We start from the raw sequence: 26,376 nt of genomic DNA, 5'->3' as shown, positions 1-26,376 counted from the left end.
TCACCTACCGAGGGGGTAAATTTACTGAATCATAAATTAAAGCAAACTTCATTTTTTCAGTTATTAAAATACTGGTAGTGTTGCATTCGATTTTGATTCAAATTTATGCTTAATGTAAGTTTTCGTCTTTTTTATTTATCTCAACGCAAGTAGACTACCAGTTTCAGCAGTGTATGTGTGCTACATTTTTACTGTACACACTACAAGTACACAACCTATATAATTAGGACTTCGACCACAAAGTGGATTGCAACTTCCTTTACTGTATTTGCATTTCTTCGCATGGTTGACTGGACACGATGACATCACAAGAGGCCACTAAAACGGTGGGGGTAAATTTTACTTTTTTTATTTGGCAAGGGGTAAACGAGACGAAAAAGGTTAAGAACCAGGGTTGATCTCTAAGTGGTCAAAACTGGTTTTGACCACTAAGCGGTTTAAACCTCTGGTTTTAACCGGTCAAAACTAGGTTTTTAAACCGGTCAAAACCCAGAAAAATATTTTTATGTAGTGAATGGTCGACTACCTGGGCTATGGGCTATTTAGGAAATATTAAGCAGTTGTGAGTTGTGACCATTTTGATATGCAGGCCTTGAAATAGTTGGCGGCCATGGCCGCCTGAACTTTCATTAACGGCCGCCAATGCCGACCTGTCAGTTCTACATAAATTAGATAGGCATAAGGCATCACAACTTGTTCCTTTTCCCATAATCCTTTCTTGGCTTGACGTGTACTTTGCTTCAAAGAACGAATCATAAACTATATATCCTGTCTTTAATTTTTAAGGCATCTTAGAATATGCATTCGCATTGTTTTATTTTAACTGGATGAAATTTGATGGCAAATGTTTTTCATAAAAAAAAAATTTGTTGGAATTAATTCTTGTACTTCAGTTGGCTGTGCAAATTGTTCATCGTTCTACCAAGCATTTTTTGGTTCATCAGAAACTTATTTTTAGAATTTGAATTTTCTCAATAATTAAAATAACCAACTGATTGAAATATCAAAACTAAACAGAGAAATTGAATGTTTTTTGTTCCAAATCCAGCATTTAGGTTATTGTTGATCAAAGCAAAATATAGTTGAACATCATTACCAAACATGGAGGATTGGAGGGTAATATTTTTAATTCAATTGAAAAGCAACTTGATTCATACACTAAAGGGGTTTTGACCAGCAATAGGTAGTCAAAACTGCCCGGTTTAAACCAGGTTTTAACCGGGCGGTTTAAACCGCCCCAGTTTAAACCGATCAACCCTGTTAAGAACCCCTGGTTTACTGTGTCTGCAAACTTTACGGCTAAATCTTCAGAACATGACACGAAGATAAAGCGAAGTGTTGTTTTATGTTTGACTGTGCTTGTGCAGCATCATGTGCTGTGAGGTGATTGACACCAAAGTGCCTGTCTTCTTAACACAAGCAATATCAACCGAAAAAGAACATAAGCGTTTTCTAATAGTGTCATTGCTATGGTGTCATCTTGCTGGCAAATATCATATAAATAAAACAAGTTAGAAACATATGAATGAACGCCAAGTCTCATCTAACACTAGCGAAAGACTAAAGAAGGTCATCTGTATCGATAGCCGGTGTAACGGTCTAGGAGTTACGGGTCTGCTACTATTCGGTGAGTCCGATTCGGTGAGAGCCTTTTTCGGAGAGTTCTATATTTGGTGATTTTTTGAATTTAAAAAAAAAATTATCGGGTACCGTAGCCTAATTATCATTGCCGCTTTTACATCGTTTTAACGTCGCTAAACGTTGAAATAAGACCGTAACCCCTAAGCCCTACCCCTAACCCTAAAACGGCAATGATAATTAGGCTACGGTACCCAATAATTAAAAAAAAATCACCCAATAGGGAACTCTCCGAAAAAGGCTCTCACCGAATAGGGAATTCACCAAATCGGACTCACCGAAACGGGCCATTCCGAGGCATTACTGCGGTCTGAAAGTTACTGCCAGTCCAGAAGTTACTAAAACAGGGTTGCCAGATTTGACGCTTGAAGCAGATTTGTATAAATGATTTTAACATTAGAAACATGTTGAAGACTTATCCACCATTGCATCTTAACAACATCGTTTACCGCAGAAACGTAATTGGAAATGAAGCGAAAATAAGATGAAAGTTAAAAGATGAGTTTGTCTCTTATCTGTGTTGGCTCTTTTCTTTCCACAAAGATAAGAGTTAAACTGACTGGTAAAGCGGTGGTCGAATATCTTTGTGGCAGAATTAGTGGTGCGATACTGACGAGCCCAGCCTCATGGGCGAAACACGGTGTCTATCGCTGTCAATTCTTGCTACAAATCGGCTGCCGAGAAACATATTGTTGATTGGATGGTCTGAATGGCTAGCGTGGAAGCTACACCGTTATGGTTAGCGAATCGCAACTGCTCGCTGTACTAGTGAGTGCTCAGCCTTGTGCTGATAGCCGGGAAGAACGCCCCTTTCTTCACAACTAGTGGTAGAGTTGCCATTTTTGGTGTTTGACAGTTTATAATGCCCATCATATGCGTTGTATCATGACCTGGCAGAGTATCTTCGTTAAAATCGAAGTTATCTGCTATCCACTGACAGAAAGAACCGGGATGACTTGTAGAGTCCATTGCCTCATCCGTATTATCACCATTCGCTTGGCTAACAGCAGCTGATCGTTGAAGCGCTATTACTTGACCATAACTTGCACAAAGACCAAGGGATGATAGTGTAGTGAAACCATCTACAATTCCTCTATTAAGAAGTTTATTACGCTAAAATGCAACTAGGTTGTTCTGACGACATAAACTGCAAACTGAATTGAGACTGAAAATAAACACCAGTAAAAACGACAAAGGAACTTAAGGCAACGTAACAAAGCAATCAGCAACAAAGCAATCAGCAACAACGTAAATTACAATGCAACTTAAAGCAATAACACGTCATTCACCCCTTCCATAGATTATCAATAGGGATCAACAAAAATTAAAGGCGCTAATACATTAAATACATTTAATTAATTTACAAATCTGTTTGGCGGTCGCCTTGAACGAGATGAGCGCCGGGGCATGGGGCGCTCGCTGGAATCAGTCGGTATATGAGTTTCCGATGACGGGGCAGGAGCATCTTCATTGACAGACTCATTATTAGTTGTTATTTGTTCGGGAATTTCCACAGATGGATTGTTTATCCCTTCGTTTGGACTCCCGGGATCCGGCAAACTAAGAGTCGACTCGTCAAGGCCACCACGAGCAGTTGGAGCGATGTCACGAATTGACACTGTGGTTTCGCGTCCGTTCGCGAAACGAACGTGCGCGTAGTTCGGAGTTGCATGAGTCATTTCCACTTCTTCGACAAGCGGTTCATACTTGCTAGCACGAACGTGTCGTCTCAATAAAACCTTTTGAGGACATTTAACCCAAGTAGGTATGGAAAGACCTAGACTTGAACGACGCTGAAAATTAAAAAATCGCTCGTGTGGCGTCACGTTTGTTGCAGTACATAATAAAGAGCGCATAGAATGTAAAACATCAGGTAGAACACACTCCCATTTAGAAATAGGAAGATCTCGAGTTTTCAAAGCAAGTTTTACAGAAGTCCAAATTACGTCGTTGTATCTTTCGCATTGGCCATTAGCCCGTGGATTGTATATAGAGGTTCTGCTGGTAGGAATACGCAAACTGTACATGTAAGACACAAAATCCTTAGACATAAACGATGCACCTCTATCCGAATGCACATAACCACATTTACCAAACATTGCAAAAAGACTAGACATGCACGAGATTACAGTTTCAGTGTCTACTTTACTACAAGGAAAGGCGAAAGGAAATCGAGAGTACTCATCTACTACAGTCAGAATGTATTTGTTATTCGTAGCAGAAGGTAAAGGTCCTTTGAAATCGATGCTTAAGCGCTCCATAGGTTGCGTAGCTTTTATCAATGGAATTTCAATTGGCTTGTAGAACTTAGGTTTCAACTCAGCACAAATTTCACAAGCGGATGTCATTTTACGGATGTCATCAATAGAATAAGGCAAATTCTTTGTTTTAACATAATGATGCATGCGAGTTACTCCAGGGTGGCATAAGGCCGCATGAATTTCATACAACGAATTGTCCATCATAGTTGCACAATACACTCTAGATAAAGTGTCGGGAGCAGTATTATACTTCCCTGCTCGATAAACAATTTCATAATCGTACTGTGATAGTTCCAGTCGCCATCTCAAAATTTTTGCGTTTTTTACCTTGCCATGGTTGTTGCTGTTGTACATGAATGCCACCGATTTTTGATCTGTGACAAGTTTGAATCGGCGTCCCGCTAGAAAATGACTCCATTTTCGAATGGCTTCGATAATTGCCGTCGCTTCTTTCTCTATGCTTGAGTGAACTTTTTCACTTTTGTTGAGTGTCCTGGAAAAAAAAGCAACGGGTCGCCCGTTCTGATTTAAAGTGGCTGAAATGGCAATGTCAGATGCGTCAGTTTCTACTGTAAATGAAATTTCTTCATCTATCACCCCAAGCGTAACTTGAGCCAATTCAGCTTTCAACGTCGCGAAAGAGTTTAGGGCTGCATCATTCAGAGGAAAGGTAGTGTTTCGAATTAGAGGCTGAATCTTGTCAGAATAACGCGAAATCCATTGCGCATAATACGCAAATAAACCGACAATCCTCTGCTGTTGTTTACTACTTTTTGGAGGCGGGATTTTTAGTAAAGATTCCACTCTTTCGGGGTTAGGACTTAAAGTACCTTTAGAGATTCTATATCCAAGCAAGTCGATTGTATCTGCCGAATAAGTACTTTTTGCTTCATTGAAAGTTAGATTGCATTCTCGAGCTACTGCAAGAAATTTTGATAAATTTTGATCGTGCTCTTCTTGGGTTTTCCCGCAAATGGTAATATTGTCAAGATAAGCGTACGTACCTTTGCACTCGTAGTCTTTGATAATGTTGTCCATTATCCGTTGAAAACCAGGTACTGCATTCGTTAGACCAAACGGCGTTCTCTTCCATTGCCACAAGCTTCCATCGGCTTCGAAAGCAGTGTAATTTCGATCTTGCAGAGGAACTTCTACCTGGTGGTACGCACTTTTTAAATCTAGCGTTGTATAGATGCTGTTCCTAGCAACATTGTTCACTACGTCTGACATAAGAGGTAAAGGATACGCGTCCAAACAAGTGAATTTGTTTATGGTTTGGCTAAAATCGATGACCATACGCTTTTTGTGATTTTCTTGAGTGACCACAAGAGGTTGTGCTCGCCATGGCGAACGACTCGGCTCAATTAAACCTTCCTTATAAAGTCGTTGCACCTCTGAAGAGATAAAACTTCTATCGGCTTGAGAATACTTTCTAGGCTTTGTAGCAATCGGATGGCACTCCTTCCTTAAGTGTTTGAAAAGCTGTATTGAAGTAGACGTTTTAATAGCTTCTAATGCTCCGATCTGTAACGTTGGCATAGGCCCTCCAAATTGAATGTTCACGCTTTTGTGCTGTTTCATAAAAGTTTGTCCGATAATTAGGTCGGTGAGCAAATTTTTCAAAACAGTGACTCCTACATTATCATACTCTTGTCCAAAAAGCGCGACTTTTACGTTACAGATTCCTAAACTTTGCGATGAACATCCTTTCACGGCTAAACCAATGCGGCATTCACTTTCTTCAAGATTTAGATTTAGACGCTTTCTTAAACGGTCGCTCATGTGACAAAGGGTAGAGCCAGTGTCGATGAGAGCATTGGCTTGAACTCCGTTAACTGTAACAGGGACGTTGACCTTTGCGTGGGTGTCGAAAGATTCGGTTGTCATATTCATAATGACATCTCGTGGAGTAGAAGCAGATGAATAAATAGGTTTTCGATTTACCCTGGAAAGACGACAAACTTTTGAGAAATGACCTTTTTTAGAACATTTGAAACAAATAACTTCACGAGCAGGGCAATATCTTGAATCTTCTACTATGTCGCCTATTTCCGCAATAGTTACACTTTTCAACCAACGCGGCGCTAACATCTGAGCTTTCTTCCTTATCTGAAGAATCTTCAATTTTAAAGGTAGGACGTGTTTCAAAAGCTGTTGCGCCACAATCAAGTGAAGACGGAGTCTGGCTCGCAGTCATTTCGACACGATTGCAAAACGTTTGGGCATCATCTAAGGATCGAGCTTTATCAAAAGTTTGTTGTAGCGAAGCATTTTTGTCCTCTAGCAAGCGTTGTTTAATGTGATTTGACGAAATCCCAGCGATAAACGAGTCACGTATAGCTTCCTCTTTATGCGCAACTGCCGATACGGCCCGAAAGTCACAGGAGAGGCTCAATCGCTTTAAGGTCTGCATGTACTCGTCTAGTGATTCATCTGGCTTCTGCTTCCTAGTTTTTAAAACAAATCGAGAAAACATGGGGTTAGAAACCTTTTCAAAAAGGCGCTTCAGTTGTTCGATAGCTTCATCATAATTTGTTGTCTCACACACCAGTTCATATATTGAAGCGTCTATGTGATTTATAAGCAAATTCAACTTGTCTTCAGCTGAAACTTCTCCGAGCTTTTCTAGATAAATTGTAAAAGACTTGTACCAATGCACCCATTGTCGTTTAGCGTCTTTACTTTGCGGGTCCGCAGCTAAGAGTCTAGGGCGCAAGTCTTTTAGATCCATACTTTATTAGCGTAATAAAATGTAGTGAAACCATCTACAATTCCTCTATTAAGAAGTTTATTACGCTAAAATGCAACTAGGTTGTTCTGACGACATAAACTGCAAACTGAATTGAGACTGAAAATAAACACCAGTAAAAACGACAAAGGAACTTAAGGCAACGTAACAAAGCAATCAGCAACAAAGCAATCAGCAACAACGTAAATTACAATGCAACTTAAAGCAATAACACGTCAGATAGTACAGTACATCCAAGAGAATACGCGATCTTGTGACCTGATGTATAAAAATGCCAATTGACAATAAAAGAGGGGAAATGTAAAATAGCCTGCTTGCTGACTGCAGAAATACATGGGACACAACGATTTGTAGAAGCTTCTTCTAATTCACTCCGCGATCGAGGCATTACTTCAGACATCAAGACTTTAAACGACTCCGGTATTTCGGAAGCAAGGTACTCCAGATTAATATCTTCAGGAACAGGATAAGATGTTTGAGCTTTATCAATTTTTTGAATTTCTTTATAGCACTTCCATCTTGCTGTATTAGTTTTTTAAACTCTTTATCTTCTTCGAAACGTGATTCTTCATAACAATCATTTAAAATGTTATCGACATGTTTCTTTAGCGTTACCACGTTAGGTTTGCCTTTCACCTCAGTGATGCTCAGTTGCTCATCAAAGTGCTCCAGCAAACGTAGTTTTAGATGTTTGCAACTGTAAGTTTGAACATCGCTAGATAAAAATGTCGACATATGATCGCGTAGCTCTTGCAATGTATATTGCCTACCTACTCGATTAATTTCATTCATCCACAAACAGAGTTTTTTGAATACTTCTTCCTTCAACGAATCTGAGTTGCGGGAGTTGAGCTTCCACTGCTTTCACCAACCTGATCAGATTTTATAGTATATCTCCTGCACAAAGTATCCTACATTTTATTTGAATTGAAATGTCATCTATTCTCTTTTCACATTCCGCTATTAATGTATCCTGTAGGTGTAGCAAACTTCTCTTTTGTTTTTTGTCAACAATTTCCACATTTCCTATCGAGGAAAATTACTTTGGATTCTGTTTGAGTTTTTCAAGATCTATTTCTTCACCGCAAATCAAACAATGGGTTTTATAGTAGTACGTAGTTCTTCTTAATCGCGAAGCTGTAGAGTGCGGTTTGTGCGCATCTGCTTGGTTTTGACTTGAGCGAAAGCTTTCCGATTCGTATAATTTCTGTAGCAAATATTATGGACTGCAATTTCTCGTTGGTCTCAAATATTCTTATTTATTTGATCACGATACTTAACAGACCACTGGGTTAGTGTTGATACTGCTTTTGAACCTAGCGTTCTGCCATTTTTTCCACAGGGCACAGACAATCGCTTTCTGACAAATTTCGCAGATTTTACTTAGCCTACATTGCTTTCCATATTGGCTTAAAAGCTCAACGTTTTAAAGTACTTGCTTGCACGCGTATTAAAAGTTAGAACTGAAGAATTGGTCATGTACTGTCCCATAGCTCCGGCCACGTGTCAATATGAAATCAAGTCGACAACCTGCTGAGAAAATTGCTCCATTTTACCTAAACTTGCTAAAATTGCTCCATTTTACGATCGAAGTAAGAATGGCTACCAATGTAACGACCTATTTCTTCAGATAACCGCTTTTGTGTTGCTTTGGCAATGATGTAATCGATTTAATGACTTGGCTGGTCTGATGTTATAGACTTTTATAGTTGTTATGCAACTCCTTAATTATGCAAGAACATTTGTTCGGGGTATTTTCTGAAATCTTTTCTTTGTAAAAGTTCAAGGTATAAATCATTACCAAATTTTATGTGCCCGTAATTTTCATGTTAGTCAGATACGTTGTAACAGACGAAATTACATTTTCCGAAATCATTCTTAGTTAATTAGCATTTTGCAGAATTTTACAACCACTGCACTATCACTGCAGCCTAGTTTCTATTACATGAGGCACTCAACAAACAAAATATGTTATTTTGCATCGATTCTACGTCGCCAGACGTTGAATCAACGTAAAATAGCAAATTCTGCTGAAGGGTAATTCTAGACACTATGTTAATCATCCTTGTTTCACTTGAAATTCGCAAATTAGCACGACGGAAAATACTTATGTTTTTTTTTCGCTAGACGGCGCGCCGTTCAAGAATTGCTCCCCTCAAACGGCCTTTCCTTATGTCCGAATTTTGCCGAATTTTAGATTTGGGGTCTCAAACAGGTAACCCATCTTTTTATGAAGAAAAATGGTTGTTATCAAAGATGTCCGGGTCCGGCTATTTTTATGTCAATTCTTACTCGCCTTTATTAACTAAGTTTAATGAATTCATTGCTGTCAAACTAATGCAAGATATTCAGTTAACATTACAAAATACTTATAATTATTAATCTGATTTTTTGAGAGGTTAAAAATTTAATTATTTTTTATAACAAACTTAAATAAAATTTAAATGAAATATTTGGCAACCCTTGTAACTTTTGGCCCGCAGTAACTCTTGGACTGCTACACCGGAATTTGACATCCACACGAAAAGTAGTTGAATGATTTTTCTTCTATTTACTGAGAGACATGGAGGACTACAAGCCGTTTTCCCGCCCTTTGACATATCATTGTTCGAAAGCACTCCACTTTGCGCAAACGTTTAATTTAATCAATGAAATCCTCAGGCGAGGCTTTATCTTATTTTAAACTTCACACAATTGTTATTTTATATAGCGTGTGCTATTGTTTCGTTTGCTGTTTTGTCAGTTTCTTCAGTTTGTTTGATGTCGTAAGCTTCTTTGCCGTTGTACGTCAATACGGTAACACAAATTAATGTTAAATTACGTCCAAATATCGGCATCATCTCCGATTTGTAGAAGTTTTTTCTGTGACTTTAAGTAGTATTGGTATTACGGGCGTGAGCTTAAGTTTTAACTGCTTCAGCTAAACGATTTCACTCTTGTTCAACTCACCAAAGTACAAAACTTATGCACGGACGCTACATCAAAGTGACGCGTCTTTGTTGCAAAGGATGGATTAGAACAGGGGTGGCAAATTTCTCATCGAATGAGATCGACTAGAAAATTTCTTATTTACTAGCGATTGACCGGTCGGTGATGAAGTCACTGAGCAACTTTTTTCTTGTGATACCATAAGCTGTGTGGAAAAACAGTGTGTTTTTTTTTTCTTACTGCGTATTGTTACACAGGTGTGAGTGCCCCTTAACCGTCTTCTTCTGGGCGTAGGGGTTTTCTGCTCAACCATGCACCAATGGGGAATGGCCACTTGTGAGTGTGGTGCTGAGGAACAGACCGCAGACCATATCATCAACAAGTGTACAATATGCAAGCTACCTAACGGAGTGGAAGGTGTGCGCGTCTTAGATGATGATGCCAAAGACTGGCTGCTTTCTAATAGCCTCCCAGTGTAGTTCGGGTCTTGGGAAACATCGTGAATCTGTAGTGGTGAAAGGATAGACCCTCGAAGCCCTCAGAGGCTCACACGACGACAACGACGACGATTATTCTCTTTTTAAAATGTTTAGTTCCTCATTTTGTTTTCTCACTTTCGTAAACCACATTCTTTTTTTCTTTACAGCTTATGCTTCTTTTTCTTTGTTAAATCTATGGTCATGCCTCAACGTTTGGCCAAGGCACCTGTTTTGGTCTACTTTGATTTTTGCACTGAGATGTTCAATTGTTCATGTTTGTACCTGTTACAGCACAATTTGCGTCAATGAACGTGTATGACTGACAGGTATTCTGTTTTCATACTTACAAAAGCCCTGATTGAATTTTGTCTGAGCTGATCGACAATATTTCTCACTTTTATTGAAAACTGGCTTTTAACGTCGGCTGACATTGAATCAACGTAAAAATTACGTTTGCTAACTGGGATCAACTAACTTGTTTATGTAACAGGCACTTAGCGTAGACTTGACTCTTCACTAGTACTCACATCACATCACTTACATTTTCATCGAATTTGCATTCTTGTATTGTTTTGTTTTTGTTTTAGATGATTGTTTGATGATTGAGATGATTGCATGATTGCATTTCTGTTACTTAACTGCTCCTTCAGTAGGACAGAGACCAACAATGATGCCATGCAACAACAAATCATGTTACTTTTCGTACAGTACGTGAATGCTGCTTTGTTTTGCCCAGCCAACAAATCAGTCCGTTTTTACATTGATTCAACGTCTGTAGAAGTTGAATCAATGTGAAGCAGTAGCTGTTACTGTTAGCTTAGTTGGTGTCAAATAACTCCCAAGAAGTGTTTACAAAAGAAAATTGACATATGGTTACGCTGCCCATCTTGATACACGTTAATTTATGAAATATTTCTGTCATTGCTCAGACAACAAAATCCATCGTTTTTACATTGATTCAACGTCCGCTGGGATGCGTTAGGATAGTTTTAAAGTCAGTTGGACATGAATCAACCTTATGAAGATGCAAAATCTCCCTTGTTCTCACACCCAATCAAACTTCCGACCGCTTTGAAAGCTTTTACCGCAGATGTCCAAGAGTGTTATATCATTTGTTGACCGTAGTACTCTTTCAAGAGCTTCTGCTCTTCCAAACAAGCCAATCCTTTGACATTAATTCAAAGTCTGCAGATATTGAATCAATGTAAGAAAACAACTTTGATTTGCCGACTCCAATAGCACTAACCGGCTTACGTCCACTAGAAATACCATTATCGTATCGTCATAAAGAAAAAGGGGAAGGCAGTCGGGTTCATTGAATGAATGACCTGGACTTTGAGTGACTTGTTGAAATGACCTTTCAAATGTCCGTGTATTTGTTCCACCGTTCTTGTTTATGATTGTGTGTTGCAACGTTGGCTCTCCTGTTGATTCGGCGCCAGTATTGGTATATAATCTTATTTGTTTACTTTTAACCGGATAACATTCAGCTGTTTATCGAAGGTCGGACAAATATTTGTAGTTCAGTCAAGCCAGATTTGATTCGCTCTGCCTTGGCTACTCAGTGACCCACCGTTTCTATGTAAGAATATAACTTATTTTGCTTAACTGCAACTTTTGTCTAATTTTACCACAACACAGTAACATAATTCACGTCAGTCACAGTTTGAATGTGCAATGACTTTCGCAATCACATCCACATGCATTCTAATTAGTGATTTGAATGAATGTGACTAATGATGATTTTGATAAAAAAAATTCAGATTACGTTTGTCGGAGCTTTTATTAAAATCAAGAATCCTCTCTAAGCTGACCTTAACAGTATTAAAGCATAACATAGCGCGACATTTGTAATAACAAACTAACAACCATGCTCATAGGCACTGTACAGTGTAGCCTACTGTACATCTTATGGCAGAGGTTATCAAACCAGGACACGCGTACCGCTAGGGGTACGCATGGACAGTTCATTTTACTGACATTGTGACGATTTTATGCAACAACGATTCACCGAAACTGTTGCTTATATTTATGTGACGAGCGAGAAAATAGTTTAAGCTTACGGTACCGTACCAAGTGCAGCGTTTAGACATCTACAAATGCTGTAGTTGGAAGGCTATCATGAGAAGAAAACTATTAAATCTTTCCCTTACTTATTAAATCTACAAGAAGTTGAAATTTATTGCATTTTTATAAAAATCTTCAGATTCCTGATGAGGGCTTCGCTTAAGGTCGAAAACGTTCGACTGTTAAAACTATTTGTAAAATATATTGTTATAATGCTCAATCCTGTTGTATTGTTGTGTCTTGTCTGTCTTTGGTACAAGAAAGCAAACTTTCCCCCGAAACTATATTAAATCTTTTCCCCTTAACTGCAACGTTTTGTTTTGGCACTACTTTCTCCCTTTGGCAGTCGTCATTGTCTGTTTTTGTTTTCGTCTGAAAAAAATTATATTCTGTCGGCACGAAATCTTGGACAGCATGAGCGAAAGTTTTACATCATTGGAAAGAAAATGTAGGCATTAATATTAGTGAGACTGTAGAATCACTTGGTTTCGTTGCATATATTCAGTTAGGAACGCGTTTTTTTGATTAAGGCTATCTTGATTATTGTCTGATTCGGGATCCTTCTGGGGTTGCTCCCAGATCTCTTCCAGACGGCTTGCAAGATGAATTTGAAGAGGTGAGAACGAAAAGTACTAAGTCACACTTGAAAAAAATAATTTCAGAGCTCTATAAGCACTTACGTATACCATGAACCTTAAATACCCTGCCAAAATATCTACATCAGATGAAATGCCTTTGGGGACTTACGTACCAAATTTAGGTACAGATATCTCAGCAATGTGTTTAGTATTTATGGTAGGCTACAGATGCTTGAAGTTGAAGTGCTCTGAATGTATTTTATTCAAATGTGGCTTTTGTACTTTTCATTCTCATCTCTTTATTTTTGGAACTTCAAAATGATTCAACAGTCAAAGATACGTATGAAGTCTCTTACATGCAAAATTTTTTGACCTTTATGGCAAATTGAAAAAAACGAAGTTGGTCGGTTTAACAAGATCTCACCGCATTTTCAAGTGGACAAATAGATGTAAACGCATTGGACGCTTTTCTGGTGGAAAATAAGCTAAATTGTCACATCGTGGTGCAACCGAAAATATCTCACTCATCACGATAGATCGCTTCTATCAGTATTTCATTCCAGATAGCTTTACCAATCAGAGTTACTATCTGTCAGCTGTCACAAGTTATTTTTTCAGATGGTATCACCTTGAAACAACAGATAGCACCTCTTAGATTTACTAAAACTGTGTTAAGGTTTTGTTTGGACGGATAACATGTTTTATTATAAAATCGTGCCTTTGAGAGTGTCCAATCAGATGACTCAGTTAAGTCATTTTTGACAAATTATATTTGAGTGCCTTGGATAGATCAAAAACACTGTCCTTTGATGTACACTTTAGTTGCCATGGGTCAACTTGGGTTATAATGTTAGTGTTGGCATATGCTGTTTGTCTTTCGAAAGATGTCAATCAAAACATAAAAAAATCTTCATCTAGATCAGGGTTACTCAACTAATGTTAACAAAGGTCTAGTTTGACAAGATGAATATTTTTAGCGGTCCAGCAAATAAGTTATTTCACGCGCTACCACGGAAGTTAAACTATCAGTACCAGTACAGACTACAGAACCATTGTTTTAGGTAAAATGTATTTTTGACTTTCGACATTTTTGACTTTTGATTTTTGACAAAGTATTGGAGTCTGGGAGAAGCCTCCAGCTATTAAGATAATCACAGAGACAGTTGCTTCTTCCCAGTAGAAATCTGTTTAATGAGGGCCAGAAACGTGGCAATGGCGTTATTCTTTGAGAAGCCCGAGGTCCATCATCAACACCCAGAATGTCCGGATTCGGACCGCGATCCGCTAGTTGAGTAGCCCTGATCTAGATTGAACAGTTTATTCAATGTCTCCAAAGCAATTTTAGCTCAATAAATTATGTCTACTTATAATTTATGTACTACGTTGTGCAATAACAAGTTGCACGAAATTTCATGAAACGATTGTATTTTTTTTAAATCCTTTAAACTCTATTTTTTTTCACATATGCGAGTATCGAACGCCAGGTTTAGAAAATGAAGAAACAAGATTCTCGCTGATGCAGTGGCTTATCTGCTTCCGCATGATACAACAGTAAACAAAAGAAAGTGATTTTCAACTTTCCCATGTGCCTCTCGCAGTAGTTGTGGATTGTGCCATTACACACTACCTTGAAAGTTGGTTCACCGTTTCGAACGAGAAGTAGCCTTAGTTGAAAGTCTTCTTAAAAATGAACTTGTTTTTTATGTTTAGTGCATTTTGGCCGCTACATAGTCAAGTGGCGTTGATTAATTGAAACACGAGCAGTTCAACTGGACGAGATCGTGTCATGCTCATAGCAAGTTTGTGAAACATACTGCTACTGCTCTATTGCAGATCATGCTTCCTAAGTTTGCAATCGCTATTGCTCTATTCATTGTGAAGTTTCCTCCACAAAGACGCATTTCCTGCCTGATTTTATAAATGAGCTTGCAGCAGTTTCCAGTTATGTTTCAGCAAATGACAAATAAGCCCAAAAATGTCATTCACCTCATAGTGGCGAACTTACAAAGAACACAATCGATGAAAATTCTCTTGTTTCAGCTTTACGACCAAAAGAACATTCGGAGGCGGGTATACGATGCACTCAACGTTCTTATGGCGATGGATATAATCTACAAAGATAAAAAGGATATCCACTGGGTCGGCTTACCTACAAACTCAGCACAGGAGGTCCAGACGTTACAGGTGATTTCAAAATTGTATGTTTTATCCTTGTAACTAACAGTGTGCGAGATCATTGGCGAGACGCTGTAACAAAGTTAATTTTTCAACGTACGGTGTTGTACGTTTTTACTTTGCTTTGTGTCACGGCTTGGCGTTGCGTTTTTTAGAATGAAAAGAAAAGCAGAGAGCAACGCATTCAACAAAAAACTCTTCGACTTCAAGAACTGATACTTCAGGTAAGCAAATCGTATAAATATCTTTGCATTCTTCTGCAATGATTATTTTTTTTAAATGATCTATTTAAAGATTTATTGTGAAGAAAAAAGGTCTAGTGATAGTCTTACTAATGCCAGCCTCGTCTGAAGCTTCATCCTGGTTGTTTTCTCACACTTTCATTGGAAGGTCATGTTGTATCTTCATTGCTATATTTTGCAGCAAATCGCATTTAAAAACCTTGTGGAAAGAAACAAACGAACGGAACAAGCGCAAGGATCTCCAGTCGAAAATTCCACCATTCAACTTCCTTTTATAATTGTCAATACAAGTAAAAAGACAGTTATTGACTGTAGCATTTCCAATGACAAGTAAGTTACCTAACCATTCATTGGTTTTGACTGGCATTTTTTCAACATTTTAGTATTAATATTTAAAAACAATGTCATATCATGATGTGCAGATGTGGTTTAGGTTTTATACATAATTGTTACATGCGTTCTAAGCAAAACTTTAGCTCAGCTGGAGTGTGAACCATGCATTGTCGTCTGGACTGATCCTACAATTGATAAAAAAAAGTTATGCAACAAAATGAATTAGTTACATCATCATTTCCCTCAGACAATTGGTTTTGTTTATTGTTTAACTTGATTAAAGTTCCCCATACGGTCGTGGAACTCTATCCCTACGTATTTCTGGTGATCCAGCAGCCATAAAAAAAAAAAACATTGATTCAACTGGTTCGGACGGCCATTCCCATCAGCTAAAACAGCGTTATTTTTCAATTATATTTCTGAAAGTTAATGTTAATGTGACAGTGATGAAAATCACAGCCAGTCACTGCTCATGCGAGCAAGCAAAAATTCGTCTACAGACGTTGAATCAATGTATAAAAGAATGCATTTGATGCATTTTGCTGGCTAGGGGTTTACCAGTTCTCAGTAAAATGAAGCACAGAGCAGCTGTGATTGAAATTTGATCTTGGCTTGTCTCTAGTCGTTCAAGCAAGATCTCGATGTCATACTGCCTCTGATAACTCCAAATCCCGGATCTGGATGTAACTAGATCTAACCGATTCGATGCGACAATTTTCGTTTGCAGTGTCAGCAATGCTGCAGAAACTTTGTGATGATCACGGGCCATGCTCAGCAATGAGACGTTTCTTGGTTTACAATATTGGTTATAAATGACAGGCAGATCAAACATAACTTACCTTTGAAAGTTTTGTGTCATGGGGCAGAGGTAATTGAATGGGGGCACTTGCTCTGTATTTGATGTAATCCAACTTTTCGAAATACAAGCATGAGTCAGATTTTTTGTTCATTTTAACAAAACGAGGTAGTTTGCCCTCCTTCAGTTTCCAGTCAGCAAATCGACATTTTTACATTGATTCTCCATTTTACATTGATTACAGCGTTTAATCAAAATTCAGAAGACCCACTTGCTGACTAGGTTATGTCTTTCCATATTCACCCCGCTTCCTAGTCATTGCTCTGGAGATGACTGATATGGAATAAATAGATCACATGTTATAAGCACGAAGGCTGACATGGGAAACAGAAATCGTTTTTTTCTTTTTATATTGAACGACGACGATGTAATCAGGAAAGTGCGTCGATGTCACATTTCCACTTGATTTTTCTGCTCATGTTTGATCGGTAACAATTTTGAGAACCTGTTTTTTTTGCATCCATCAGTTCTCCTGTGTGTGCTTAACTATCTTCTGTGGCTTTCTTGTTGCTACAACGTTGTATCAACGTTAATCTCCAACTAGTCTAATATGTAGCAACTTGTGTTTGCATCACAGGCATGAATATATGTTTAATTTTGACGACACCTTTGAAATCCACGACGACATAGAAGTGTTAAAGAGAATGGGAATGGCCTATGGCTTGGAAGCAGGAAGATGTTCAAAGGAGAAACTTGAAACTGCACAAAGTTTGCTCCCCCCAGTTCTTAAACCATACCTCGAACGTAAGTGTGAAGTTGCGCTCCAATCATGCTTGCAATGCATGTGTTTTTATGCTTTATAATTGGTTTTGAAAGGTTTTTGATCACTGAAAGCAGAAGTAGTCCATGGTCTGACTAATCCATCGCTATAGTGCATCAGCCGATTGACGCACCAGACAAAAAATAAATAAAACACTTTTTGTATAGTTTTGCTTCTTTGAATATTTTGAAGACCTCGTGGCTTTGGTTATTATTTAGGCGGTCGTAATTGCCTCTATGAACTCAGTTCAAAGAAAACCCATGAAAGTTTACCGATGTTTTACTCAATGTTAACTTATAGTGTGGTCTTATAACATTATGTGTTTTTATATAGCGCTGCAATGCTGCATCCATTGCAGGTTTGCGTTGCTCACAGCGCTTTGCAAAGCAGAAATGGCAGCACAGCCGTATAAAGACGCAGCCGAGTACATTGTTACCCTGAATCGAATCTTTTTCCGAGTGCCAAGCAGGAATAAGATTCTGTAGCCTATTGCCTTCGAAAAGTTTTTGGTATGACCTGACAAGGTATCGAACCCATGCCTGCCAATTCAGAGACACTCGTAAGCTACCAATCTAGTTGCTTACGTCATCCTTAAGAATTTTCATTTCAAGTCCCCTAGTCTAGTTTTCCCGTTTCAAGTTACACTTAGCGTGCGTTCTTCTTCCTTGTTTTATGTTAGTAACTCTGGAAGTCTTATTGCCAGCTACATGATCCTGTCGTGGCATGACTAAACTCCGATAGCCAATTGGGATTTAGTTATTACTTTTCCCGTGCCCGACATTCTTGGTAACGCCTAGAACATCACACAACTAAGGCGAAAGAGCCATGTCCATTGAGTCCTGTCTTTGTCATGAGTTACCAAGGGGGGTGGGGGGGACTTATATACCAGTCCCAGGTATGCACTTATATATCAGTCCCAGGTATACAAGTCCCCCCCCCACCCCCTTTGGTAACTCATGACAAAGACAGGACTCAAGCTGCGTGGCCCTTTCGCCTTAGTTGTGTGATGTTCTATTCGTTACCGACATTCTTGATGGTAATTTGCAGTGTTTTCAAAATTCGTTTTCTGTAAAACCATCAAGTCTGTTGCACGATTTAGTTATACAGTACTGCTTTTCTTCATTTACTTATGATATGTTAGATATATAAGTTTCCTGAGGAACTTTAGCTTCTTGGTACACCTATATAATTGGATAGGTTCTCCTATGATCTTGGCCTGGCATTGTTTTTAATGATTTAATAAGTTTAGGAACTAGAACTTGTTTATTTTTTCCTCTCCACTTGATCTATTACACCTTCCTTGTTCATAAGGTTGTCGATTTCCTGGATTATTTATAAACTGAATAAAAGAGAAAATGTCTGACCCAATGCAGGTTGGAAGGTAACTGTTTGAGAAGACATCTCAGTTTTTTTAAATATTGGTCTTTTTTACCAATAGTTGGGATCCTAAGTGGTGCTATCACTCTGGACCAAACTGGGCCTGGGAGTAATTTAAATTAAGGAGCGGCTCCAATTTCTCCTAAACTCCAAGATTCCCAAATTAGAGCCTTTACACTAGATGCAGTTTACCGTCTTACCCAGGAAAACTTCACTTTATAGTTTGACTTTACGCAAACCTTTTCTTTCCAAATTCAAATGTCATTGAATTCCAGAATTTTCATTCATCATAATCCATCGTCGGTTTGTTCCCCACTAGTGGGGGTGGCCGATTGTTTCCGTGCAGCAATTGTTTTAATCCCTTTTCTCCATTTCACCCTGTCCCTTGCATCTTCCTCCTTCAGTCCGACAACCATGCTGTTGTGTATTTGCAGTTACGTTACATTTACGTAATGTAGTTAATCGTCACTTACGTTCTTCAGAATCACGTTCATGCTTTTGGGGCCACCTTCCAATTGTTTTCCATTTTCTTTGATTACACTTTATCCAACGTTTTTAGTGCACTTCTTGTTGCGTTACTGGTTTAAGTACTAGTTCAGTGGCCTTCGCCTCTGGTGCTGATAGATCTGAGATCGATTCCAGGTCGTGTCAAACAGAAGACTTTAAAAACCGTACCGATTGTTTTCTTTCTTGCATAGCGCTGTGAGAATAAGTGGGGTAAAAATGTGATGACATCGTAAATGTGTTATAAAGATATAAAAATGGGTCCTGTCGCTTAATGACCTTAGCGGTTGTAGAGCGATAATAGATAAGCCATACCATATTTGTCATCACTTCTCGGATTATAATAGAGTGGTAGCTTCAAGAGTGACTCTGACTATACATGAGGCAAAAACACAACACATGCCCTTCTCACCTATCACTTGTAGAGTATTTTAGTTCATCTTGCATTGAAAACTGTGACTTTAAACATTACACGCGATGTTGTAAGTAGAGGGCATGTCAACTAAGGTGCCTATTGTTTTACTTTTTCTGTGTTAACAATAACCTTGTTATTTCAATTGTGTCTATTTGACCGCAGAAATGGCAGGTTATCCGACCAACTCTACCCTTGTTGGCAGTCGCCCGACCATGGAGCAAACCTGGCAAGATATCTCCAGAACAGTACCAACCGTTAGGTAATGCGGCTCTTTGACCGAAATTAAAATATCATTTTTGTGGCAACATTCTACAGTTTTTGCTTTTTTAGCAGCGGAAAGGACACATGGCCTCTTGTCTGCACCACGCCTCCTGTATCGGACCCGTATCGGTCCGGTGTGAGGTGGATTTTTAAAGTGTGATGTTACAAGGAAATATAAAATACCCAGTTTTTGAATCTGTTGTCCATACTAGTTTTCTACGACGTCAGCATTTCCATTGTGTTCTTTATGAAAAGCAGATATTTTCACTGTAGCCTACCATTTTTTTGTCGCAAAAGCGATAGCATTGTGAATGAAGAAAATTAATTGTAATTATATTCGCATGAAAGAATTTGCTAGAAACGTATCTTGCAACGTAGAAGTTCTAATACACATATCTGAAACGAATTCGTGAATTAATATAGGTTGTTTGTATTTACCCTATTTGACGCTCTAAAATTTTAATTCTACTGACATCAATAGTTAGTAATAATTAATTTGGTATTTACATCTAGTCAGGTAGGATTTTCTTATATATTTATTGAAGAAACCCATTTTAAGTGATCGCCAGATCATAAGAAAGTATAAACAGATTTCAACATATCAATTGAGAATCTGTATTTTTGTATTTAGCGAAAGTAACAGCAAAAGTTCTCAAGCCAACTTAAACAACTCCACGCTGAAGGAGGAGCCTGCGATGTTGGATCTCAATTCCTGCTTCCCTCCTCTTGGACAAGTCTTTGATGCTGAAGACCAAGAAGTTGCCATGGTAACACACGGGAGCCAAATGAGCGGGAATCCCAACCAAATTGGTAAAAGACTAACTTACTCCCGATCTTCCTCCTCCGGGTTTCACAGCGGGATTATGACTTTAACTCCCATGAGCAGCACCGCTGGAAGCGAATCCCGAGGTTCTTCACCGGATTTTCACCAAACCTGAGTATTTGCATCAAGATATGAACTTTTTGCTTTCAGCAATAAAAAGGAAACCGCCTTGAGTTTGTACCATCCTCAGAAGATGCAATCATTCATGAGCTTTCTTTTGTGAACAAGTTTCTACATCTACACGACTGGCATCAATGACCTTCAAGGCTTGTCCATCCACCAGCAGGAGGTAATTCAAAGGGGAGAAAGCTAAACCTGATCTCAATCCTCATATGTTTTGCATAAAAATAACCAATGTGAATCACATTGTTGGTTGCCCTTCGACCTATCTCTAGTAGTAGTGCGTTCCTTTCTTGTGACTGACTTTTTGCACTGGTCTAATATTATGAAGCAATGTTCAAGCAATGCATGAACTCAAAAGATGTTTTTATAATATCCCAGACACGTTTTGTTTATTTTTAACAAGATTCCCAAGTTGTGCTTCGTGTTGTCTCTTCATTCTCTAAACTGCTTTCAGGTTTGTATTCTAGGGAACTATTGTAACTATGTATGTTTTTAATTGATTAATTTGAAGTTTTAGCTTATGGGCCTCAACAAACAGTTTTTAATTCAACAGCTTTTGCTTCTTCAAAACTCTCTATGTTGCGAACAATTTTTTTTCTCGTTTTATATTCAGTTTGTTCCAGATTAAACCAGTTACTATTTAAATATTTCTTCTGCTATTGTTTGTAAAAGAAAATCCATCAAACTGGCTGTTGAGAAGACGTACATTCCCCATACAGCAAAATCCGTCCATGACGGATTGCGATGATAGTTTCTGTTTGGGTCGATTGCAATGACAGTTGTTTATCGAAAAATTGTTGCTCGTTCACATACCCGCGGTGGTTCTATCGTAGGCAATGTACCGTCTTTTTGGCTTGATGGTAAACATGTTTCTGCTTATACTATATCCCAAAATAGTTTTTGGTGGGGTAACATTGTCATTCCATGTGAACTTGAAGCTTTCTATCCTTGCAGGTGCGTTGTGGTATTAGCGTGCTTTTGTTTAAAAACAACCATTCATTTATTAGTAAGCTGCCGTTTTTACAACCTTACTAGATGTTGAACGATGTAAACATTAAAAATAGTAACTTTTGTTGGCTGGCCGGCTTAGTCAGTTGACCTGTTAAATTGAAACTCTTCGCATTAGCCCACAACTGAATTCATCGGAAAGCATGGAGAGTAAGCTGTAAGAGTAGTATAAACGAAGCTTTGTTTTGCTTCAAAAATGTTTACTTAATAATGTACGATCACAAATGAATGAATTTAAATTGACAAAAATGAATTATCTTAAAATAAATCCATAATTTCTAGTGCTTAAAATAGAACTTTTCAGACATCAATCAAAGCGAAACCATGGATGTTGTAAAATTTTTGTTTTCGTATCTTCAAAGTAATCGATGCTTTTACTGAATTGTGTCCGATATGTGAACAGTGTTTCGTGATTGTTTTTAGGTTTTATATCTGCCTCATTAATTCTTGCATTTGAAGAAAACGTTTTGATTTTTTTTTTAAATAATAAAGAAATTTAAGTAATATTTATTAGTTCCGGCATTGGCACGCAGATACAACTCAGTAGACTTCTTCTTACCGTCTTTTCACTGTTGAAATTTTGTAAACATTATTGATGTTGTATTTCATTTGCATAGGTTCCCGATAAACTTTTATCTTTGTGTAATGCAATGGCTTTGGTTTCAAACGTTTGCGCCTTCATAGAATTTTTTAAACCAGTAAATATTGACAGCTACTTACATGCATGTGCTCGAACCAGATCGCAAAGTGTCCAGCTTTGTTCAACTCTGTGCGACAATGATATTACGTAACGGTGTGTCCAAAGGTGTAACTGACGGGGGTACAGACCTGTCCGAAGCTAAACATGGAAATTGCCTTTTGTTATGTTTCACAAGTTTGAACATCTGTGAACAAATTTCTATTTACGCCGCTGGTAGTACGTTGTGACAAGATCACGTGTTCACTTCATTGTTGGATCATTGCGCCGCCTGTTTGATTTAGAGTTTTTGATCGATTCTAGACCGATAGATGAACTGACCCTACATTCTTTTACTCAACAGTTTACCACCTTATTCACCGAGACTGTTTAAAGTTATCTTAAGTGGCACGAAGTTCGTTTTACTGCAATTCCCCATCCGTTTTTTATTGTTTAGGTTTTAGATATTCTGTGTTTTAAAAGTTGTTTGAATCCTCGTACAATTTTGCTGCATTGTTGGTGGTGGGTATGGAACCTGCCTCAGAACTCGATGCGTGCCTATTATGATGGTTGCTATCATTGTGTCTGCGGCTAGTGTGTTTGTGTGCCTTCAAAGACCGACAATCAGTTGTTTTTATATTCAACGTTTGTAGATGTTAAATTAATCTAAAATGAACTGATTTGCATGCTGGGTTCACTAATTCAACTCACTATCCCCCAGGTATTTTTAGAAGTACCGGATGCGAAGGCGCATGCTCTGAGTAGAGTGTTTTGAAATAGTGTTGCTAAATTATTTTACGGCGAATTGTTATGTTTTTGGTCAGCTCAGAAGCTGCGACCTGCCAACACCCACGACCTGCCAACTACGGTCTCCGCAAAATATGCTTATGCGGACGACCTGGCAATTCTCCACTCCGCAAAGTCGTGGGAAAATCTGGAAGACACCTTGAGCAAGGACATGAAAACTCTCTCAGCCTATCTCCAGAACTGGCGACTGAAACTCAGCGAAACCAAAACTGTGGCAGCAGCTTTCCACCTCCATAATCGGGAAGCTGATCGTGAACTACACGTCCAGAACAATGGAAAATCTCTGTCCTTCTGCCCCGAACCAAGATATCTTTGGGTGACTCTGGACAGATCGCTCACATACCGCCACAATTTGGTGTCACTGCGCAAGAAACTCACATCCCGCGCTGCGCTACTCAAGCGCCTGGCAGGCTCTAGCTGGGGGGCGAGGGCTGGCACTTTGCGTATAGCAGCCTTAGCCCTTGTCTACTCTTCAGCAGAGTACTGTGCACCTGTTTGGTGCCGCAGTGCTCACTGCCATAACATCGACACTGCCATAAACAGCGCCCTGCGCACAGTGACCGGATGCCTGCGTCCCACACCATTGGACAATCTCCCCATTCTCGCTGGCATCCAACCCGCTGAGCTTCGTCGCGAAGAAGCCACTCTGTCCCTCGGTCGACGGGCACTGGAGCCTAACCACCTTCTCCACTACAAGATCTCTGCTCTCCCAAACGAGCACCCCCGTCGACTAAAATCAAGACACCCATTCGTGCCAGCCGCCCAACTTCTTATCAACGAAGCTGATGTACAAGACATCTCTGCGGCTGCTTGGACGGACCATAAATGGAGTTCTAAATGGAAGTCAACCGCCACCAGACTCTATTCGTTCATCCCCGACGCCGACACACGCCCCATCGGTCTAACACTACCAAGACAGGCATGGGTGCGCTTCAATCGTCTCCGTACGGGCGTCGGGCTTTTCCGCTCAACCATGCACCAATGGGCATTGGCCTCTTCCTCCTCCTGTGAATGTGGTGCCGAGGAACAGACCGCAGACCACATCATCAATGACTGCTCCATCTTCAAGCCACTTAACGGAGTGGAAAGTCTGCGTGTCATGGATGATGAAACCAAAGACTGGCTGCTCTCTAGTAGCCTTCCAGTGTAGTCCAGGAACATCGTGAATCTGGGGTGGTAAAAGGATAGACCCTCAGCCCCAGACGCTCACACGACGACGACGACGAGCTCAGAAGCAAACCGTTGCTTTCCGTTTACATCTATTCCAAAATTTGTCAAATCCAACAAATTTAGTATAGTTACGTAACAGTGTTTAAAAAGTAGTGCTGTTCAAAGCAAGTAGGCTGCAGCCTGAAAATACAGCTTTGTTTGTTTGTTTGTTTATCTTTATCCTGCATTGCGGGAAAGCGGACTTGAGCGCTATGCATCGGTGTACGCCTTCCGACATACACCTGACCCACGCTGCAGCCGACGGCAATGTCTGTTTCCGGTTGTCTACTTATGACTTAAATTTGGTACTACCCATTACTCGAAATCGATCACTAGGTAGAGGCAATTATCGTTAAGTTTTTTGCCCAGAGAAACAACAGCAAGTGCGGGTGGCTGGAGTCGAACATGCAGGCTCTCGCAAACACTCTCGCAAAACAATCAATTCAGCAACAAGTAGCTTTCAAATTTTTGAATTAGTGATTTTTTATTTTATCTCAAGTTGTAATTTCTGCAGGCCAAGTTGTAGTAAAAAGTTAATAACATCAAAAGCTATTTTTGTTGTACTCAGGCTTACAACTTGTTGATGAGTTAATGAAAGATTGCATTGGATTTTTAACTGAAAAGCTTTGTTCATTCTTGAGCTGGCCAAGAATAACATTTTAACTAAAACATCTGGCAACACTTTTGCATAACGCACCCGACTCTGAACAAGCCCCTTCGCATCCCGAAGTTCTATAAATCCCTGCTATCGCCTTTAAAGTTTGTCAAATTTGTGACGTGAATTGAACATTACCTCATATGAAACCACGGCGTGATTCTTTTCTGTGTGTTGGAATTGTTTTGCAGAATGAGAACTAATTGAAATTAAAAACGACTTCGCGCAAAATGAGTAGTTCTACAAGGGGCTGAGCACGCGGTAGACCACGCCATCTATGGTACAGTTTATCGAGACACACAGTGGGAGGACAGCATCTATTGGACGACATAATTTACAGACAACACTCCAACATTGGGAAACTTCACTGTCAAACGCGGTGCCCTGGCCTCCGTCAGTGGTTCAACGCCTTTACAAATTACAAGTACATGTATACGAAACTGCCAGGATTAACCTCTCAAAGAAGCTTTCTTAGTCCGACGATAAAGATTCCCACAGATTGAAAAACATTTGATTTTGGCTTGTTTAGAAGAAATCGCAATTCAACAAATCTAAGCCTACTCCTCAATTAAACTCGTAGTTCAAGAGTTGGCTGGTCATTTAAAGTCAGTTGGTTGGTCATTTAAATTCAGTTGGTTGGTTTGGTCCTGTCTGTTGTGGTATCTAGATCGCTATGGTGCTATTTTATTCATATTGTGTGTAATTGTACCGTACTATTTTCGCAATAAACGAATAAAAGTTTTTTTTCTCGCGCTCACAAAACTTGAAGGTTGGAAGTGAGTAAATAAAACCTAAGTCCTCCACCTGTAAACTGGAATCTACTTTATTCTGACGATAGTCTTTACGGGAGTCACACGAAAAGTAGCCTACTTTAAGCCATGAACCACAATTCAAAATGAATGATGGACAGCTGAACGTCTTCCAGGGCGTCATGAAGACCAAGCTTCAATTTCTTATAGCTGGGGCGCGAAATTTTTTTTGTCTCATTTACATATTTTGGTAAAAGTTTGTAATAAAACCGTGTGAATGCAGCATTTTCTCGTTGGTTCAGTAATTTCATCCTCTGCCTAGTGATCGTGAGAACGAGGGTTCGACGCCCGTCGAAGTCAAACTTTTTTTTTCTTTAAATTAATTTTTGCGGTGCACTAGAGCTTTTCAAAAAAAGTAGGGTTAGGGAAAACTTATATTTTATTATCATTGCAGAATTTCATTGGCAAATACAGTAGAACTCGGTTAATCCGGATTCGATTTGACCGGCGATTCCATCCGGATTAGGCGACGATCCGGATTAACCGATGACGGTTCTATCAAGCCTGACTCATTTGTACTTCCAGGTTCATCCGGATTAGGCGAAGATCCGGATTAACCGAGTTCTACTGTAGTTATTTCGCAATCTGAATCAACCAATCTCTCAAAACACTTTCGGAAAATCTTACTTTTAGAGTGACTAGA

At 39.2% G+C, this 26,376-nt stretch overlaps 1 protein-coding gene across 1 annotated transcript in view; it reads left to right on the top strand.

The window, feature by feature from the left end:
- The window catches only part of LOC145788214 (transcription factor Dp-1-like), a 46,110-nt gene extending 25,006 nt beyond the window's left edge, over positions 1 to 21,104 (top strand). The window contains exons 6-11 of the mRNA XM_082599912.1: positions 14,741 to 14,884; positions 15,031 to 15,099; positions 15,299 to 15,447; positions 16,884 to 17,050; positions 19,525 to 19,621; positions 20,255 to 21,104. Of these exons, the coding sequence (XP_082456038.1) occupies positions 14,741 to 14,884; positions 15,031 to 15,099; positions 15,299 to 15,447; positions 16,884 to 17,050; positions 19,525 to 19,621; positions 20,255 to 20,561 (933 nt within the window). The 3' untranslated portion in view covers positions 20,562 to 21,104. The remainder of the gene's footprint in view (positions 1 to 14,740; positions 14,885 to 15,030; positions 15,100 to 15,298; positions 15,448 to 16,883; positions 17,051 to 19,524; positions 19,622 to 20,254) is intronic.
- Positions 21,105 to 26,376: the final 5,272 nt, after the last annotated feature.

This window comes from Aplidium turbinatum, chromosome 2, assembly GCF_918807975.1.
Source record: "Aplidium turbinatum chromosome 2, kaAplTurb1.1, whole genome shotgun sequence".
NCBI lineage: Eukaryota > Metazoa > Chordata > Ascidiacea > Aplousobranchia > Polyclinidae > Aplidium > Aplidium turbinatum.
The sequence above is the reverse complement of the archived record's forward strand: the minus strand, read 5'-3'. Positions and strand labels throughout refer to the sequence as shown.